The sequence below is a fragment of the Neophocaena asiaeorientalis genome, unplaced genomic scaffold, assembly GCF_003031525.2.
Source record: "Neophocaena asiaeorientalis asiaeorientalis breed wild unplaced genomic scaffold, Neophocaena_asiaeorientalis_V1.1 scaffold242, whole genome shotgun sequence".
Lineage (NCBI taxonomy): Eukaryota > Metazoa > Chordata > Mammalia > Artiodactyla > Phocoenidae > Neophocaena > Neophocaena asiaeorientalis.
Window position 1 is genome coordinate 7,811,053 of NW_020172451.1, and position 22,003 is coordinate 7,833,055.

The 22,003-nt window shown below is 38.0% G+C and overlaps 2 protein-coding genes across 3 annotated transcripts in view; one reads left to right on the plus strand and one right to left on the minus strand.

Annotated features, from left to right (window-relative positions):
* The window catches only part of XPNPEP3 (X-prolyl aminopeptidase 3), a 58,613-nt gene that overhangs the window by 34,996 nt on the left and 1,614 nt on the right, over positions 1-22,003 (minus strand). For both annotated transcript variants that reach the window (XM_024737610.1, XM_024737608.1), the window contains exons 2-4: positions 13,245-13,361; positions 3,907-4,314; positions 1,229-1,431 (exon numbers count right to left, since the gene is read on the minus strand). In XM_024737610.1, the coding sequence (XP_024593378.1) occupies positions 1,229-1,431; positions 3,907-4,314; positions 13,245-13,361 (728 nt within the window). The remainder of the gene's footprint in view (positions 1-1,228; positions 1,432-3,906; positions 4,315-13,244; positions 13,362-22,003) is intronic.
* On the plus strand, positions 16,980-17,896 carry DNAJB7 (DnaJ heat shock protein family (Hsp40) member B7). The gene is given in 2 exon segments (XM_024737611.1): positions 16,980-17,763; positions 17,766-17,896. Coding segments are annotated over 2 exon segments (915 nt in total).

A 22,003-nucleotide genomic window follows, 5' to 3' on the forward strand; every position in this document is an offset into this window, starting at 1 on the left:
ATTTTTACTGCAACGTTCACAGCAGAATTATTCACAACAGCCTAAAGATGCAAACAACCTAAATGACCATCAGTGGATGAATGGACAACAAAACACTGTATATACATACAATGGAATATTATTTAGTCTTAAAAAGGAAGGAAATTCTAATATATGCTACAACATGGATGAATCCTGAAGACATTATGATGTCTTCATCATAAGTTAGAAACAAAAGGACAAATATTGTATGACTACACTTATATGAGCTGCCTAGAGTAGTCAAATTCATAGAGACAGAAAGTAGAACAGTGGTAACTAGGGGCTACAAGAAGGGGGAATGAGAAGTTACTCCCTATTGGGCACAGAGTTTCAGCATGAAATCACGAAAAAGTTCTTGAGATGTACAGTCATAGCGATTGTACAACAATGTGAAAGTATTTAATGACACCAAACTGTACACTTAAAATGGCTAAATGGTAAATTTTATTTTATTTTATATATATATATATTTATTTATTTCATCACAATAAAAACAAAGTATTGCAAGAAATTTCAGGTCAGTACAGTTTGTATCAGCCTGTCAGTATTGATAACAGTGAGATTAAAGGTTTATACTTGGTCTCTGTGACAGCTCTGTTACCTAGCAGGAATATGCCAATGAGACCAAAACCCAAAAATCCCTAGCTGAGATTCTATCTGGGGCTCCCTGGTTCCCAGGTGTTCTATACATGCATCTGTGGTTCCTGAGCCAGAGAAAATGCACCTTGCCCGGTCCTAAGGGAGGACAACAGAAGTCTGCACCCAGCTTCTCTGGACCTGGCTGTGAGACAGCCATTAGGTGTGACAGGTATTCGTACATTAATGCTGTTGCTATACTGTACCCTTCTCCTGTAATAAACTGCAGATTTGTAAGCACTGTCATTTTAGGTCCTATGAATCTTCTTTAACAAACTCTAACTGCTGCTATTATTGTAGATATGGTAAGGAAAGGAAATAAAATGAATTAATTTATGTTGTTGCAAGGAGAAACAACTAAGATCATGGGTAAAAGATACAAGAGGGATACTTGATATGCCTTGCAAGGTTCTGAGCAAGTCTCTAGACACATTCAGTAAACATCAAAGCAGAAGCTAAAGTCCATGTGCCATGAGATTACCACATTGGGTACACAACCTCAAGGTGCCCACTGAACCCTAAGAGCTGAGATTTTTTAATTTGGAAAGAACTTTTTCAGTAGGAGCCATACCTGTGATGTCAGTTTCCCAGCAATCTGCATTCGTTCAATTTCTGCAGGAGATTTGATCAGCCTGAGATGCTGTACCAGCTGCTGCACAGCCCGAACCTTGTTCTTGCTCCTGGCTTTGACCTCTGTCAACTGCTGCATGTAGTCACAGTGGAGCTGAATGTGAGGAGGCCTCGTCCAGTCATACCACAGTGTATGTGTCTCGGCTTAAAACAGATTTAAAATAAAACAGAAACAAGAAATACCATCTGTCATAATGACTTGAACAAGAGTCAAAACTATAAAATATGTAGTATAGAACTCTAAAGGGTTGAACACAAACTCTCAGGACCGAATTAATTGAAGGATTGGATTGTAAATCATTGGAAAGGCTATTCCCTGAAAACAGCAAGATATTCTGAGACTGAACACACAGCTTTTTCTGCCCTCAAACTTCAGTGTTTTTAATAAAGATGATAGATGAGACTAAAGCTTTATGCAAGCTTTGATTTTATTATTTATTAACTGTTAAAGAACAATTATGACAATTGTTCTCCACACAACTGAGCTAGAGCATCATTAAATAACTAAACACAAAAGGACAGAAAAAAGTACTCAGCTCATGACCTTATGGTTAAAAGTGTTCCATCCCTTACAAACAATCTCAGTATTGGTGAAAGGAGCTCTCATAGTTGATAATACATGCTAATCCACACTTACCCAGGAAATCCTTTTCCATCTGCCATGTATTCTCATTACAGACAACCACAGTTCACCATTTCACTTTAGAGACCCAAGGAAATGGTCAATTTTTGCCTGAGATATAAGATGAGGCTCATTATGAAAATCTTTTCCATTTACATCAGGTCTCTATTTGTTCCTTTCTTTTTTTTCTGACAGAAACCTATGAGTAGGGGCTTCCCTGGTGGCGCAGTGGTTAAGCATCCACCTGCCAATGCAGGGGACACAGGTTTGAGCCCTGGTCCGGGAAGATCCCACATGCCACGAAGCAACTAAGCCCGTGTGCCACAACTACTGAGCCTGTGCTCTAGAGCCCGTGAGCAACAACTACTGGAGCCCACGTGCCTAGAGTCTGTGCTCTGCAACAAGAGAAGCCACCACAATGAGAAGCCCGTGCACCACAACGAAGAGTAGCCCCCGCTCGACGCAACTAAAGAAAGCCTGTGCGCAGCAACAAAGACCCAACACAGCCAAAAATAAATAAATAAATAAATAAAATAATAGTAATAATAAAAAAGAAACCTATGAGTAGTATTCATGACAATCTAAGTCTGAAGGTTTGTTTGTATGTTTCATACAATGGACTTTGGGACTGAAGAGGGAAAAAATCCTAAAAATTTTGATCAGATATGTATTAGTGGTACAATCTCCTAAATATTTTCACTTTAAAATAAAAGTGATTTTAAATGTAGATTACAGGTAAAACTCTAATCTTATTTTCAATAGAAATTTGATTGCTGTGATTTTTAAAAAGTAAAACAACCATGACCATCTGCTGTCAGCTTATAAAATCACAGACCAACCTTTTTAGGTTTTTAAACTTTCAATCTATGATCACTGGAAACAGTTTTGAAATTCTCTTTTAGAGACTGACTTCAGAAATGTTTATAAACCTTACAAGAATATGACTAAAATTTTACGATCATACATTATTTTGTCTAAAATCAAGTATTTTCCAACTTGATCATCTATCTTATTTATCAAATTCGGATCTAAGTGACTTTTGGACACTTCAAAAAATAAAATGCTTACTAGAGTTGTAGATTTGTAAGAATCACTAAGGATAGTTTATAATGCAGTGTACATTCTGAAAAGTTCCAGAAAAGGAATCCCAAAACATTCTGAGTGATCATAATTTCACCAGAATAAGCGTAGAGAAAGTGACTATCTCAAGGGGCATGAATTCAACCGTGTACACGAACCACCTGAGAATCTTGTTAAAATGCAGATCCCGATTTAGTAGGTATGGAGTGGGGGATGCAGATTTTACATTTCCAGTATCTATTATGCATTTGTAATTCTATAATGCATCACCAGGTGATTCTCATGCTGGTGATGAATAAATCATTCTTTGAGAATACTGCCCTTTTTTGAAGAGTTGGCAAAAGCAGTAAGGTAAGTAGTAATCAAAGGTCAATAGACTGGTCAGTAATCTTGAAAATCAGTAATCTTGAAAATCAGTAATCTTGAAAAGCAGCCCATGCTCATCCTCCACTTTAAAATTCTGTCTGGGATTTCAAACTAGAACAGTTAAAAGTCTCTGTGAATGAATAATCCAATGAAGATTTAGCAAATGAATAAATGAAATCTTTAAAGTCTTGTGGAAAAGATTTATATTTTTTTTTTTGGCGGTACGCGGACCTCTCACTGTTGTGGCCTCTCCCGTTATGGAGCACAGGCTCTGGACGTACAGGCTCAGTGACCATGGCTCACGGGCCCAGCCGCTCCGCGGCATGTGGGATCTTCCCAGACCGGGACACGAACCCGCGTCCCCTGCATTGGCAGGCGGACTCTCAACCACTGTGCCACCAGGGAAGCCCAAGATTTATATTCTTTTCATGGTGCCCAGGGCAATGCTGCTATGATGATTATTTTAGGAAATGAAGAACTTTGTCTAAACAGGCAAGGAAGGTCTTAGTCCCAATCTGGCCTCTGATTTGACTTCTGCTCCCATTTGTTACCTTTCAGTTTTGGTACAAGATGTTGAAATTCTTCCAGCGTATAGGCTTCATCCACTCCAGTTAGAGCTATTGCTCCATCAGTACCAGATCGGGGGCCATCCCAAAGTTCTCGACTGGGATCTCTCTGAGGCACAAAAAGTATGGCCTTGTGTGCTGGTAACTGCTTGCCGGGGAGGCTTTGAAGGACCAGAATGCTATCAGGCTCTTGGAATCCACACAGGTACAGGAAATTGTTGTCTTGGTGGAAAGTATAGGGGATATCATTGCTCATATAGTATGTAGGGTTGGACAGCAGTACCACTGTGTGGTCTGTACCACTCTGCCCTTGTGCTTCCTTGTGGATCAGAGATATTAGTTTGTGTCTGCGAAGTGCATATTCCACCTGGGATAGTCCTGGTGTCACCTCCCCTAGAAATGACAAAAAACAGTGATGCTTTGCATTTCTGTAGTGTCAAAGTACTTAAGAGAGTTTAATATTAGATGGAGACACCCAAGTTCATTTCTTCAATTTATGCCCAATCTCCTCATAGCACATGGCAAATTAAGGAGATAACCCAGGTTTCAAATTTCTATTCCATTGCAAAAATTTGGAAGAAATGATAATTACATGTGGTCCTGCCTGAAAAATGGGATCATGACCCCTTAAGATCTCTTCCAGCTCTTTGGTTCATTCTTTTACTCATTCAATCAAATATTTACTAAACATTATTATATGGAAGGCATTGTTAGGCAAATAATCCAAGTTGCCCTGAAGTTTCAATATACAAGGTGAGGAGAAGGATCACATTTTCTGTGTAAGACTTCCCCAAAAGAATGTAAGTTCCTCGAAGACACAGAGTTTTGTCTGTTTGCTCAACGTTATATTCCCAGGGCCTAGAATAACAACTGGAATATAGTAGGCATTTGATAATTGTCAAATGAGCTATAGTAATTTTAGAGTTGAAGGCCAAAAAGCTTTCCCCAATTTCAAGAGTTAGAATAAATTTCTCCTTCTGAATTTCCAAGGCATAATAATATCTTTCTAACAGGGCTTTTCACTTTCTACCTTGTATTAACAGTGAGCTGAGTATACATAACCTATCTGATGGTCAGAACCATCTTCATATCCTTCAAAACTCTAGTAATATTATCCACCTCTTGGGGCTGTCATGAGAATCAAATTTGATAAAGCATGTTGTTCTTAAGGATTTGAAGACATCCTAGAAAATCTTTTGAAAGCTATGGATGTATTCTGTTTACTAAATGGCATGTAGGCACATACAAACATTTTTTTAAAAATTTATTTAGTTTATTTTATTTTTGGCTGCGTTGGGTCTTCGTTGCTGCATGTGGGCTTTTCTCTAGTTGTGACAAGCAGGGGCTACGCTTCGTTGCGGTGCATGGGCTTATTGTGGTGGCTTCTCTTGTTGTGGAGCACGGGCTCCAGGCGCGTGGGTTTCAGTAGTTGCGATATGCGGGCTTAGTTGCTCCGCAGCAAGTAGGATCTTCCCGGACCAGGGCTCGAGCCAGTGGTCCCTGCATTGGTAGGAGGATTCTTAACCACTGCGCCACCAGGGAAGCCCAGATACAAACTTTTGACATACAATTTCAAGAGTCTCAGATTCCTGTAAGCGCACGCAAAAAACCCATATTAAGAACCCCTGTGGGACCTCCCTGGTGGTCCAGTGGTTAAGAATCTGCCTTCCAATGCAGGGGATGTGGGTTTGATCCCTGGTTGGGGAACTAAGATCCCACATGCCGCGGGGCAACTAAGCCCACAAGCTGCAACTACTGAGCCCGTGCACCACAACTACAGAGCCCATGTGCTCTGGAGCCTGCACGCCACACTAGAGAGAAGCCCTTGCACCACAACTAGAGAGAAGCCTGCATGCTGCAAAGAAGACCCTGTGTGCTGCAACTAAGACCAGATGCAGCCAAAAATAAATAAATAAACATATATATAAAAAAAGAAACTTTGTTATGAAGTGTTATGTGTTAGTTCTTTATTTTAGCCTTTTCTCCTTTTATTTATTATTTATTTATTTTTTTAACATCTTTAGTGGAGTATAATTGCTTTACAATGTTGTGTTAGTTAGATTCCATATATGTGTTAGCATACGGTATTTGTTTTTCTCTTTCTGACTTACTTCACTCTGTATGACAGTCTCTAGGTCCATCCACCTCACTGCAAATAACTCAATTTCATTTCTTTTTATGGCTGAGTAATATTCCATTGTATATATGTACCACATCTTCTTTATCCATTCATCTATTGATGGACAATTAGGTTGCTTCCATGTCCTGGCTATTGTAATATGTGTTAGTTCTTAATACTAGTACCTAACAGACTGCCTGGCTGCTAGCCCAGTGATGACTGGGTGAACGCTTCACTTCTGAAATGGAAATTATGCCTGCTTTCACTTTAGGTTCCCAGACAAAAGAACTACTAAAACAATTACTCACAAAAGCTGTATCCCTAAGCCTACACTTAACAATAATAATAGTAAAACAACATCTAATGCTTATTGAACGCTTACTACGTGTCTGTACTATTCTAATTATTTACACGTATCAACTTATTTTATCTTTACAATGACTCTATGATGTGGGGAACTACTATTATTCCCTGTGGTAGCCAGTCTCCACATGCAAGTATGGGAAGATAGCCATGAAACACTGCTGTGTAAGAAAGTTAAATAAGAAGATGGACAATATGTTCTCATTATGTTTAAAAAAAACAAAGGAGAGAGAAAAAAGAATTTAGAAAAGAATCAGAATTTTTATAGTGGTAACCTATGGAGAGTGACATAAACTGAAATTTTCTATTTAACATGATTTATTATATTATTTGAATTCTGTTTCAATAAGTATATACTCTTATAATTAAAGTCCCAAATAAAGAGAAAAAGAGGTTAAAAAAGGGAAACCATGGACAGTCCACTCCATACTCATAACCTACAATGGTTCTTTATCGTCTGTCAGATCAAATTCATACTCTTAAGCCACTTTAACATTTACATTTAAATGTAACATTTTAATGTTCTCTACCAGGTGACTTCAACTTATCTGGCCAACGTTTTTTGGTAACAGCTCTACTGAGATATTTTCATACCATACAATTCGCCCACTTACAAGTGTACAATTCAATGATTTTTGGTATATTCACAGATTTGTGCAACCATTACCCTAAACAATTTTAGAATATTTCATCACTCCAAAAAGAAATCCCATGCCAATCAATAGTTACTCCCTGTTTCCTCCGAATCCAATCCAGCCCTTGACAACCACTAATCTATTTTCTGCCTCTCTGGGTTTGTCTATAGTACAGATTTCATATAAATGAAATCACACAAGATGTGTTCTTTGGTGACTTGGCCAACTTTTTTCTTATCATTCCTCCAATTATTCTGAAATTAATTCCTTCTATATCTTACATAAGTCCAACCTGTTACCTTGCTTACAGTGTGTCCCCTTTCTAAAATTTCTTCTCCCTCCAAAGCAATTCCACTCAAGACTTGGAGCTCAATATATGTTTGTTTTTAGACCCTTCTGATTCAAAAGGCTTTCTTGATTAGCCCAGATCATGTTGATTTGTTCCTTTGAATTACATTTTTTTTAAAGTCAACTATTTCATTTTCATATACACATCTTATAGTTGTGTATAAATGTAATCATACCATACTCTTTCAATAGTTAAACACTTTTCCCCCATTTCTTCATTGTTTGAGACCTCACTCCCCTTCCCTCCTTCTACCCACATTAGAACCACCCCCATATTTGTAATTTAGTATGTATCCTTTCCTATTTTTCTCAATACTCATATAATCACATACACATATACCTGCATTTAGGGTTTTTTGAGTCACTAGTGTTTTACAAAAATGGGGTACTACACAGTCTTGTGTTTATGTTGTCTTTCTAACACAACAATACCTCATAGAAGTCCCTCCCACCAACTCATTTAGCATAGCTTCAACTCATTCTGCTTGATGTCTCCATATTATTTCTTGGGGGAATGTATCATAACTTCCTGATCCATTTCCATACTGGTGGGCATTCATATTATTTTCAGCTTTTTGCTGCAATAATGAACATCTTTCTACTTATATACATAGGGTACTTTTAAATGCCCTATGTACTGTTGCTTTTATTTCTGTGGGATAGTCCCAGGAGAGAAATTAGTGGATCAAAGTCCTTCGAGTTTTCTTAGTACTCATGTTCAGTACATGCAACTCAGCTGTTTATGATTACTTTGGAACTGTCTAGATGTTTTACCTATGCATAGTTTATCTCTCCAGAAAATTCTGTAGTTCTATCCCATTAATAATTTTTTATTTAACTTTTATGTACCTACAATATAAAAATTTACATTTTTATTAACAAAATTGGTAAGAAACAAAAGAGATAAATAAGAGAGGGCCTTACAGGCCAGGCAAAGCAACAGAGTTGGTCCTAGAAAAGCTCACATCACATTTCTTTCTCTGAGGATTGAGTTGGGTAAGAGTCCCCTAGGGCTCTAGGGCAGAATATCGAACTTTATACCAGAGCCCAAGAACAGCTTAACTATTTATCTCCCTGATAATTATTCATGTTAAGTCTGCCACTGTTACTCAATATTGGAAATTTCCTAATTTACCCAAGCAGCAAATACTCTTTTCTAAAAGCAGACGCTGGTTATAATTGGTGGATTATCCAACTTTTCCTTTTTGTCATTTTACTTGGTCCCTATCCTGTGCTTTGCTTTTGGTCATTTCCCAGCTATGGTCCATGTAATAAAACTAAACTTAAAAAATCAATTCATTGTGTTTTTAAAAAAACTTTGGAAATAAGAAGAAAATTCACAATATTAATGATATTAATTAATGTGTTATCTCTCATTTTCATTAATAACAGAGTATACATATATGTATATTAGGAAGTAACTTCTGAAAAAAAGATAAAATTATTTAAAAATCAAAGCAGGATTGCAAAACCATCTTTTTCGCCCTTCAAAGCATTCCTCGTTGCTGAATCTAATTTCATACAAATGACTATATGAGAAATATTTATTTAAAACACTGACTACATTTTCCCAAGCTTACTAATTGTAAACACTATACAGTGACCATTAACTATATGCTTCCAAACCTCTGAAATTTCGAAGAACTCTTCATCACAACAGAAAAATTATCCAGGGAAAGACACACCTTATCAACTGAAGGAGGGAAAAAAAGTGTGATAAAGCAATGAACTTCAACCCTAGAGGTAAACCTGGCAGTTGTTATGGCCTTTGATCATAGAACTAACCATTATAGTCCATCTAGCCTGACTTTCTTCAGATAAAACTGCATCTGAATAGACATTCTGGTAACTTTGTCAAATTGTAAAGTATTAAGAAGCAAAGTCAGTATTTTGTCATGTGGAGTCAATTAAGGATAGAAGGGCTACTCTAACAAGTTATTTAATCAACCAAATGCCTAGATGTCACAATCTGGACTCTGTAAATAACAAAGTCTCACAATCAATCCTGAGACTGTGCAGCCAAGAAGAAAAGCTCTTCCAGGACATCTAGGATTGGGCCTCTTGAGAGAATAAGAAAAATGTTCTTCATATTTTATCAGCCAGGCAGAAAACCCAGAGAGGAAAAGTTTTATGAGGACAGAAAATGGATGGAAATATGCAAGTCTTTGCTACAATCTAGGTATGTATTTTAATTATTTCCTGAAACTAACTAGGTTAGGATTTTAACGTGGCCTGAAGCAGTGTCCTTGAATTCTGTTTAATATTAGAAGTTTTTTATTGTATATAAGGAATTAGTGCATAAAATGATCTATTACTATGTAGTTGGAAAATGGGCGTAAAGAAAAAGCTAATAAACATTTCCTTTATAAAGTAAAACACAGATCTCTCTGAAAAAAATGAAATGATCAAATAAATAATTTAAAAATACTCTCAATGGATTTTATTTGCATATACTGAGCAAAACAAGCCAGACAGAAAGGGTTCATACTGTATGATTCCACTTACACGAAACTCAAAAACAGGCAAAACAATCATGTTGATAGAAACTAGAGCAGTGGTTAAGGATGGAGGTGGGGACTGACTAGAAGGGTATGAGGGGACTTTCTGGGGTGATGGAAATGCCCTATATCTTGAATGGGGTATGGGTTATATTGGTGTACCTTTGTCAAAACTCACTGAATTGCATATTTAAGCTCTGTGCAATTCACCTAATGTAAATTTTATCACATTAAAAAAAAAAAGTACAGCTGGCCCTCCATATCCATAGGTTCTGCATCTGGGGATTCAACCAACCACAGATCAAAAATATTTGGAAAAAAAATTCCAGAAAGTCGCAAAAAGCAAAACTTCAATTTGCTGTGCATGAGCGACTATTTACATAGCATTTACCTTGTATTAGGTATTATAAGTAATCTAGAGATGGTCTATAGTATACGGGAGGATGTGCATGGATTACAGTCATATACTATGCCATTTTAGGTAAGGGACTTAAGCATCCGCAGATTTTGGCATCTGAGAGGGTCCTGGAACCAATCCCCTAAGGATACCAAGGGATGACTATACCACTCTCTAAAGCTGAAATAACTTTTACATCAAGACTTCTCTCATTTGAATTTCTTCTTACCAAAAATATTATAGCCAAAAAAAGACTTAAAAAAATTCCCATATAGTATTCTTTGGCATGGGTGTTGTGTGCTGTTTTGTGGTTAAGTGTGGACTCAGACTTTTGCTGAGTTGGAATTCTGGCTTAACAACTTACTGAGTGACTTGGGGAGAGCTACCAAACTGTTCTGTGCCTGTGTCCTCATCTGTAAAGTGGAGATAATAATAGCACCCACTTCACAAAGTTGTCAGGAGGATTTAATAAGTTAATGAAATACTTCGAACAGTTAGCACTATATAAATATTAGTTATAATTATTACCACATAAATAATTTACACTTGAAGAGGTTGTCATCCTGGTAATACAAAGCCAGGTAGGATCTTGAAAGAGTAAAATTTATAGGGATGATCATTATCCCTATCAAAGTAATTATTTACATGAAATTATCTGGTTTTCTCACACAATGACAAGAATGAGTTTCAAGTGATTCAGGAGCTTTTTTTTTTTTCTTTTCTTTTGTGGTACGCGGGCCTCTCACTGTTGTGGCCTCTCCCGTTGCGGAGCATGGGCTCCGTACGCCGCAGGCTCAGCGGCTATGACTCACGGGCCTAGCCGCTCTGCGGCATGTGGGATCTTCCCGGACCGGGGCACGAAACCGTGTCCCCTGCATCGGCAGGCGGACTCTCAACCACTGCGCCACCAGGGAAGCCCTATCTGTATTCTCTAATTTGTCTATCATATATATGGAACTTGTATAATAATTAGGAAAGGGACTGAGATATTTTCCAAAAGTTTAAAGTACTGGCAAGTACTGGGGAAATATTCCAAACATGAAACCTTTTGGAGCAAACCACATAATAGAAACATACTTTTAAACCCCAAACTAACAAACTGACCTTGGCTTTGTAAAAGAGATTTAAAAAAAAGTATTAAATGCCTCTTAATATTTCTTAATAATTGACTCTTCCTCCACCCCTCAATTATTTTAACACTTCTGTAAGTTTTGCTTCTCTACATGGAGAAAGATAAGTGATTAACACTTTGGCTATTGTATATCTGGTGGTTTCTTTAACACTGATAATTCTCTTTTAAAATTCTATCTACTTCTATCCCTTCTCACTTACCCCAATCCCTATTGTACAGGAGAATAAAAATTATGATAGGTGGGCTTCCCTGGTGGCGCAGTGGTTGAGAGTCCGCCTGCCGAGGCAGGGGACACGGGTTCATGCCCTGGTCCGGGAAGATCCCACATGCCACGGAGCGGCTGGGCCCGTGAGCCATGGCCACTGAGCCTGCGCGTCCAGAGCCTGTGCTCCGCAACGGGAGAGGCCACAACAGTGAGAGGCCTGCATATCGCAAAAAAAAAAAAAAAAATTATGATAGGTATTCCTTTTCCCCCATAGTTTATATGAACATATGTATATATATGAACTTGTATGTGTGTATTTATTTACATTCATTTTTTACATAGTTAACATGCACATAACACAAATAACAGTCTAGATACAGAGGCCATCATCTTGACAATATGATTACTAGTTTCAAGGCCTGGAAAATGCAGCTCACCATGTAAAAGTATCTCACCACGAGAAATCAGTAATTTTCAAAGCTGGTAAAACTTAGTATTAAATTGAAGCTACAGGTAGGTTGATTGGATGGAGAAATACTTAAATTAATATCAACTGTATTGCTATTAAGCTTACCTTACAGCTTTGAAAAACTCTGATTTCCTGTGTGTTTCAGTGGTGAGCTGCATTTCCTGAGTCTCAGCCGACTTCCCAGCAGGAATTCCAGTCTGATGAAGAATCAGCAAAAGGAAGCCCTCACTGAGAGACACACTGGTATCATTCACTGAGTGGAGACAGTGAAAGAGCAACATATTTCCAAAGGCAATTTAGATTATTAATATATATGCTTACACAGTAAATACAGATTTAACTTCGCATGGCAGAAGCAACAATTAATCTCCCTTGAAAACCTGACTGCTTTTTCTCCAAAGCATTTGGTTTTACCCTGCCTACCTCTTTGGGATGATATTCATTCATCATAGTTCATCCCTTAAGTGTCTTTAAAAAAAACAAAACAAAACAAAAAACCTTAGGTATGAATTTGAACAATAGTGATGACACATCTTCCAGCAGGAACGCTGGAATCTTAAAGTAGAAAAAAAAATTAGTGAAGTAAACCTTTATCAACTTTTTGCATCACCTTTATCACTGTTATCACTTCTCAAAGTTGTGACAATCACATCTGGAAATCTTGTGTAACCTATATAAAAATATTTTTCTTAATATTGACATGAGCATTTAATGCTTTCAAGAAAAATGTTTCCTAAAGTGTCTTTAACACAGTAGTTCACAAGGAATCAATAGTTAGAACACAGTTCTAGACACCATGTTTTAGAAAGTAACAGAATTTTTCTTTAAAAACATCTTGAAATACATACTTTTCACTGATACTTCTGAATTATAAGGCTAATCGTATTTATTGCTCTAGATGGTGCTGTCTATACAGTACTATTAGCCACATGTAGCTGTTTAAATTTAAATTAATTAAAATAAAAATTAAAAAAATTTAGTTCCTCAGTTGCACTAGCAACATTTTAAGTGTACAGTAGCCACTTGTGTATAGTGGCTACTGTATTGGACAGCACAGCTCTAGAACATTCCCACTGCTGCAAAAATTCTATTGGATAGCACAGTTCTAGACAAAGCCCCTAAAGAGAGAGACAGTCATTACAGTTAAAAGGCCTTACCTGGTCTGAGGAGGTGTGGGTGTGTAAAGGGGCTGGGCTGGCCTAAGTACCGGTTTGGAATCCTCCTCTCTGGGATGGGCTGCAGGGAGTACCTTCGCTGTGAACATGACATGCATCCTGAAGGAGAGATAAAGAGGATGAAATGGAATAGTGTACCTAGAAAGTCCCGACAGTATATACACATTTATCTACCTCCAGCAGTAGGATGCTTTAGAAAAATGCAAATTAATATCTCCTTCAGTATTTTTATGGTCCTTCCTGCGGGCCAGCCGGAGCCTGTGTTGGGCCTTAGGGATACAGAAATGAGATTATCTTTACCTTTAGTGACTTTAGTCTACCTGAATATAATAGAGGTATATATACATACAGTATGATTAACATATGAATAGGAGCTATGGGAACAGAAGAAAGACAACAAACAAAAGCAGGGGAGGGGGTAGGAAGTATTTCATTGAGGTAGTGTTATGCTGTGTCCTAAAATTCAGAAAAAGAGAATTAACATTTTTATTGAGAATACGTGAAGTTTCAGAAAATATGCACATCTTATCTCATTTAATCTTGGAATGTTAGAGCTAGTGAAATGTCTGAAAAATGCTTAATCATATTTAGCCCATAAGAAGTAATATTATTAGCATTCATTCAGCAAGATTTATTAAGTGTGTGATTGGCACATGTTGGGAAAGACACAAGAATAACACAAGACTATTTGTCCTGGTCTGGAAAGAACATACAGTCTAGTGGAGGTGAGACAGAGCAATACTACATTGTGAATGCAGTGGTGGATTCATACACAAGGTTTTTGAGAGCACAAAAACTAACACAACGCTGTGGGACGGGTACAATGACGATAGGACACAGTGATCTGGGGAACAGAGAAGCACACAACAGGCGCTTGTGTGAGACTGCAGAAGTAGAAATGCCTACTCTGAGTAGGAATTAGTCAGTGAAAGTGACAAGGGGAGCTGAAGGTATCATGAATGAGATTATGAAAGGGAACGCATAGAAAGCACCACATTCACATGTGCCCATGTGTGCATGTAGAGGGAAAAGGGATAGAAAGAGAATTTCAGGTCAGTGTTGCTGCTGGTGGGAGAGGAAAAGATCAGCAAGGTAAGGATCAGACCATTGAAGGCTTTGTACACCAAACTAAGGAATTAGATTTTTAACTGTTACGTGAGGTAGGCATTATCATCGCCTTCTTTTTTTTTTTTTTTTTAACAGATAAGGAATCAGACTCAGAGAAGTAATTTGTGCAATGTTACACAGTTAGTACTAGGGAAGCTGGGACTCAAACTCAGTTTAACTTCAAAATCTTTGCTCTTATCCCTCTACTCTGCCACTCAGTAAGTCTTCTCTGCTAAATCCCAACAATACAATTAGTACTGTACAATCTCCCCGTGAACGTACAATCACAACAGCAAAACACGGTAAGTCTGGATCAAGTTAAAGGTTTTAGTAGGGATTATAAAGCATGAATGACAGCGTATGTATTTGGAGAGTTAAGAAGTCTTAAACATTAACTTTGAATTAAATTTACAAAGGGTTATTAAGAAAAATTATAGCTTCTTGAATGATTAAAAAGACAGAGAAAATGGTACAGGTTTCCAGGCAGTATGAAAATACAGTTAAGAATAGTGGAAAATGAGAAAAAGGACAAAATATTAAGTATTTCCTGGAATCTGTCTTTAGAAAATGTACAGAATACATATTAAGGAATATGCCCAGTCTACACAGGTTGAAAGCTTAACAAAGATGAGGCAAGCAATTTACAAAAATACAGAGAAACCTGCTAAGTGACACCACAGGGAAGCAATCAACAAAGACACTACCAGACAAACAATTCAGCTTTTTCCACATAAATTCTAAGGCAGGTAGGGGTGGTAAGGTATGGAAGGGGGAATCTATAGATTAAGTAAGCCTTAAAAGACATTATGAACCAACTGTAATATGTGAACCTTAACTGGATCCCGATTCAAGCAACAAACTGTAAAACAAATACATTATATTTATGAGGTCACTGGAAATTGGGAGTGATTGCATATTTGATGGTATTACGGAAGTAATATTTGTTTTAACGTGTGATAATGGTGTTGTGATTATGTTAAAAAGAAACTTATCTTTTAGAGATATAAATAGAAATATTTACAGATGAAGTGATATGATCTCAGGTTTGTCTCAAAATAATATGGGGGTGGGGTGGATTGCGGAGAGGATGAATGGGGATTTGAATGAAACAAGACTGGCCATGAGTTGATAATTATTGAAGCTGTGTGATGGGTACATCAGAGTTCATTATACTACTCTACTTGTGTATATTTTTGAAATTTTCCATAATAAAAAAGTTGAAAAAAAAAAGAAGATGAAGCGACCATAGAGAAAAATGAAGGAAATAAGCATGTACTCGGAAGGCAATCTAAGACAAAGAATTAAAGGCAGCATGGTATAGTAGAAAAAAGTGCTAGTTCTAGTTTAGTTCTACTATCTACATGACCTTGGCATGTTACATAACTCCTCTGTACTTATTTCTTCACCTGTGAAATAAAGCCGTTATATTAGGTAGTGGCTTTCAAATTTTTAAAACCAAAACCCACAGTAAAAATATATTTTACACAGTAACCTAGTATATACAGACATATATATGTATAATGTATATAGAAATTTCACTAAATACTATTCTTTCTGTGACTGTTATTTTTGCTGCCCTATTCCATTAAAAATAAGCTTGCCTCAGTGCACTAACATGATTTTATTACTGCAGTGTCTTGAATGGTGGCCCCCAGAAGATACGTCCACATCCTAATCTCCAGAACCTGTGTTAATTGGAAAAAGGGTTTTTGCAGATGTAATTAAGGAACTTGAGATGAACGCATCATCCTGCATTATCTGGGTTGATCCTAAATCCAATGACATGTGTCCTTGTAAGAGAAATGCACAGGGAGAATTGAGACAGAAGAGGAGGAAGCAATGTAACCATGGAGGCAGAAACAGAAGAGATGTGGCCACAAGCCAAGGAATATGTATAGCCACCAGAAGCTGGAAGATGGGAAGAACGGATTCTCTCCTAGTGCCCCGGGAAGGAGTGTAGCCCTGCTGACACATGATCTCGGGCTTCTGGCCTCCAGAACTGTGAGACAATACATTTCTGTTTTAAGCAGACATGTTCGTGGTAATTTGTTATGGTAGCCTCAGGACTAATACAATGACTTATTAAGGTTGAAATAAATATGTCAAGTGCTTGATTATTTTTTCATAGTTCACAAATTCTTCATTTTTTCAAACCAAAACATGGAACAACTGAGAAGTAAGTTATTAAAGCTCAGTAACCCAGAGGTCATATCATGCAAGAGGTATGCTGTGGCCATAAACAACAGCTCCCACTGGTTTATAAGGCACTGTTTGAGGCTTCCAGGAAAATATAGGGGAAATAGTCCAGAGGGTTAAGGATGGTCTGGTATGACTCTGGACTAGCTCCGTTTGGAAGATCTAGTCCCTACTCCAACCCCATAATGACACCACAATGCAGCCCTCCCTGACATAAGCTTGTAACTCTGCTTGCCATATAATCAGTATCCTAATGTGGCCTAGCAGTGGTCCATGGTAATAACATTGTCTTCAATGTAAAAATGTGCCTATCTGCAGTCACTGCCTCTACCACCATCACCAGCAGAGCCTAAGCTGAGAGGAAACCACGGTTCTCACTACCCTGAGCACCCCTTTCCAACCATCTGTTACAACATGGTGGATTACTATGAAGTTCTAGAATTGCAGAGATATACTTCACCTGTGGACATTAAAAAGGCTTATTGAAAAGTGGCACTTAAATGGCACCCTGATAAAAATCCAGAAAATAAAGAAGAAGCCGAGAGAAAATTCAAAGAAGTAGCTGAGGCATATGAGGTATTATCAAATGATGAAAAATGGGACATTTATGATAAATATGGCAAAGAAGGATTAAATGGTGGAGGCAGAAGTCATTTTGATGATTCTTCTGAGTATGGCTTCATATTCCGTAAGCCAGATGATGTCTTTAAAGAAATTTTTCATAAAAGGGACCCATTTTCATTTCATTTCTTTGAAGACTTGCTTGAGGACCTTTTTTTTTTTTTTGAAGACCTTTTAAATAATCCAAGAAGCTCCTATGGAAGCAGAAACAGAGGTGAAAGATCCTTTTTCTCTACATCCAGTGAATATCCAGCTTTCGGGAGATTTTCTTCATATGATACAGGATATATACCATGTGGTTCACTGGGCCATGAGGGCCTTAATTCATTCTCTTTCCTGACATTCGACGACAGTGGGATGGGCAACTACATATCTGTTACAACTTCAGGTAAAATTGTTAATGGCAAAAATACCAATACAAAGAGAATTATTGAGAATGATCAAGAAAGAGACAAAGACAATGGTGAGTTGAAGTCCTTTCTTTTAAATGGTATGGCAGATGAAGAGAGCTTTGCTGAAGAATGCAGTTGGAGAAGACGGTCATTCAACAATTATTCACCAAAGTCCTGCAGCCCCAAACATGTATCTCAATATACTTTTACAACTGGAATCCCTCTATTTTCTCAGCAGGATTCAAGGAAGGTGGTAAGAGGAAAAAAAAGCAGCATAAAGAGGTACAGAAGAAGAAGTCAACTAAAAGGAATCATTAAATTGACTCTTCAGACACATTATGTTCATATAACATTTGAACACAGCTCTTTATGTGTTTTTTTTTAATTTTTATTTTATTTATATTTTTATACAGCAGGTTCTTATTAGTTATCCACTTTATACATATTAGTGTATATATGTCAATCCAATTCATCACACCATCTTTGTGTGTTTCTGTTAGAGTTTTGCAGATAATATTTGTTTAATACCACACTAAGATTATGTTTTTAACGTATTTAGCAGGACTGTAAACATCTGATGAGTGGCTGTTTGGATTAGGTATGTTAGAAAAAGATGAATTTGTGAACAGTGATACTAAGAATTTAGAAAACAGCAAAGATTAATGAGTTTTGAAATTTTAGCTAAGGTAGACAGGAAAAAGATCTAAATGAAATGAAGGAGTTAGCCATGTGGATATTTGGTCAAAGAAGATTCTAGGCAGCAGGACTAGCAAGTGAAATGTCCCTAAAGCAGACTGTGTAAGGTGTGTTTGAGGAACATGGAGATCAGTGTGGCCAGTTATGAGAGCAAGTAGATGAAGTAAGAAAGGTAACAGAAGACCAGATTATGCAGGGACTGCTAGATCACAGTATGAACTATGTTATAATTGTCAGACAGGAAGCCAATGGAGGCTGTGAGCAGAAGAGTGACATAATCTGACATACTTAAACAGGCCTATGCTGGTTGCCATCATTAAAAACAGACTCTAAGTAAGCAAGGGTAAAAGCAGGGAAATGCAGGCTACTGCCACAATCCAGGCCAGAGACTGCAGTAGCTTGGCCAAGGTGGTGGAGGCGGTGGTGGTAAAGAGAGATCAGACTCTGGATATATTCTAAAGGTAGGGCCAAATGGAATTTGCTGACAGACTGGATGTGGGGTATGAGAGAAGTCAGGATTTTTGGCCTTAGCAACTGAAAGAAGAGAAGTGCCATTAATCTGAGATAGGCCTGGAGGTGTTAAATTTTGGATGTGCTACATTCAAGGTACCCGAATTTATTAAGCAACAAAAAAAGAATTTCCTACGTTGACTTGCATCCTGCATGTTCCCTGTCATTGAATTCTTCCTTTTTTTTAAACAAACAGATCTTATTGATCATATTAATCTTTTATCTTAGAAATATAATTACTATAAATTTTAATGTGACTAAAAGATGGGAGCAAATAACCTAGTAGCACTTAAAACCCAACCACCTTTCGAAAAACATAGTTCAGTGATATATAGCAACGCAACAAATTTTGAAACCAGAAAAAATTCTAGGATCGACTTTTTGTTTTTTTTGGCGGTACGCGGGCCTCTCACTGTTGTGGCCTCTCCCGTTGCGGAGCACAGGCTCCAGACGCCGCAGACTCAGCGGCCATGACTCATGGGCCTAGCCGCTCTGCGGCATGTGGGATCTTCCCGGACCGGGGCACGAACCCGTGTCCCCTGCATCGGCAGGCGGACTCTCAACCACTGCGCCACCAGGGAAGCCCTAGAATCGACTATTTTTAAACGACTGCTAGAATAAAGCGTGAGCTCTTGTTTTGTTTGATTTTTAGTTGGTAGGTGGGTGGGGAGGAAAGTTCATTTATTCTACAGGAGAGACTGGGGACAATTAGCATTTAATGCTTATTTGCAGAAAATAAAATCATAAAAGCTCAGAGTATTTTAAGTGCCACTTATATAAAATGTGACATTTAGTAGAATTTATTTATTGTTACACATGTGGGACTAATCAGACTTAGAAAAAAATGCAATTTTTCAACAAAAGCAAAAACCAGTGTCTCTGAAAATTTGAGAATGCAATAACATGCCCTCTGGTCCATTTTTTATTTTATTCTTAACAGATAACTAAAAATTCAGATTTAATCTTATTCAATAGCTTAAAATTATTCGTTTCCTACTGCCTAGAGGAAAAAGCTCAACGTTGCTTAACATAATATACAAGACACTCCACGAGCCAGCCACCAGCTTTCTTCCCAACTTGACTTTCTATCATGTGTCTTCTTACACATCTCATGCTTGAGCCCAACTTTTCCCAAACTGTGTTCAAAGGGATACCAGTTCAAGACTCACCAGAGAAAAAGGGCTCCATGGTCAAATACATTTTGCAAATTAATGCCAAAGACATTTCCCTCTTAGAGACATGGAAATAGTCTATTATGAGCACTATAAAATGCAGCATTCCCCATACTTATTTGACCACAGAACCCTTTTCGTGTAACAGCTACTAACATGCCCAGCAACATATTTCAAAAAAGCTCCAGGCTTATTAATGATGCAAAGCTTTGCACCAGTCATTCTGTTTCAGAGTTCTGGGCCTTTGCATTCATTCTCTCTGCCAGGATGGCTCCATCACTCTAGTTGGCTTGGTGAATTTAAGCCTTCTTTCAAGTCTCAACTCTCCTAACCTTTGAAGTCACGCCCACATTTCCTCTTTGCCCCTCTCTGCCCCCAGAAAATATCAACACTTTTTCCTTCTCCCCACAAGTATGTTACATTACAATTACTTGCTTGCTTATTTATTTATTTATTTATTTATTTATTTCGGTACGCGGGCCTCTCACTGCTGTGGCCTCTCCTGTTGCGGAGCACAGGCTCCGGACGCACAGGCTCAGCAGCCATGGCTCACGGGCCCAGCTGCTCCATGGCATGTGGGATCTTCCCGGACCGGGACACGAACCCACGTCCCCTGCATCAGCAGGCAGACTCTCAACCACTGCGCCACCAGGGAAGCCCACAGTTACTTGCTTCTTTGTCCGTCTTGCATGATGGTAGAAACTTTTTTTGTGTGCTTAGTTCTCCTATGTGGTGCTCAATTAATGTTAATAGAATTAACTGCAAACAGGCTTTTAAAAATTATTTTCTACTTATTCTTTAATGTTTTCAATATTTCCCTTCCTCATCTCACACTTATATTTAAATGATCTAGTCTTTTAAAATATAAAACTTACTTATGCATCATTAATGCTTTATTTTGCTTTTTCTCAAATGACTAGAAGGTGTTAATAACTATATCACAACTAATGAAATCACACTCTTAATTAGCCAAAGCATTTTCACTTTAGGAATGCATGACTTTCACAGAATAGGAAGTTACTTACGGTACTCAACACCCTGTTCCCAGAGTCTTCCTAAGGAAAAGCACCCAAGAGCACCACAGACATTTGAAGTTCTATTTATGAACATCTAAAGTCGGTGGAATTTTCAAATTCTAAAACTTTATAAAATCCCAGAATAACATACTTACAACCCATTATTGCCTTTCTTGGGCTCCCATGTCACTTGAGTCAAGACTCTATTACCATCCTTTGCTATATATATTCATTTATTTGTTGCTTCTCTATCATCTGACTAGACTGTAACTCCAGGGAAGTGGAAATTCACCCACAATGACTGCTAACTCAAAAGTTACTGAATGAAGATACATTCTTTCTGGCTCAATAAAAAGGTCCAAAAGGACTCTACTAAGCAGAGTAAGACCTAGCAGAGGTATAACAGAAAAAGGACTAGATGGGAATCATACAACTAACATTCCTGACTTGCTACTTGTGATATTGTGTTAGTTTCAGTTCCCCATCAGTAAAATGATATTTGCTCTAACTTACTGGACTTGTGAAGATCCAAGGAGATCATTCATTCATTCAAAAAGCCTATATATGTATATTATGATGTTAATATGAGAGGTGGTTAAATTTACTTATTCCACTGAAGCAAAATGAAGCATAATGACTACATTTTTCCAGGACACTGGTGTGTATAATCCAGTACCTAGCTCTAAATTTTGATTAATCAGGTTTTACACAAAGCCTCAACAAATGGAAAAAAAGTTTCAAGCAAAGAATGGTTCCAGCTCTAAATCACAAGTTATGGCCTCTGTGATCAAGACCGACTAACTGCGGGCTTCCCTGGTGGCCCAGTGGTTGAGGGTCCGCCTGCCAATGCGGGGGACACGGGTTTGTGCCCCGGTCAGGGAGTATCCCGCATGCCGCGGAGCGGCTGGGCCCGTGAGCCATGGCCGCTGAGCCTGCGCGTCCGGAGCCTGTGCTCCGCCACGGGAGAGGCCACAGCGGTGAGAGGCCCGCGTACCAAAAAAAAAAAAAAAAAAAAAAAAAAACGAACAACA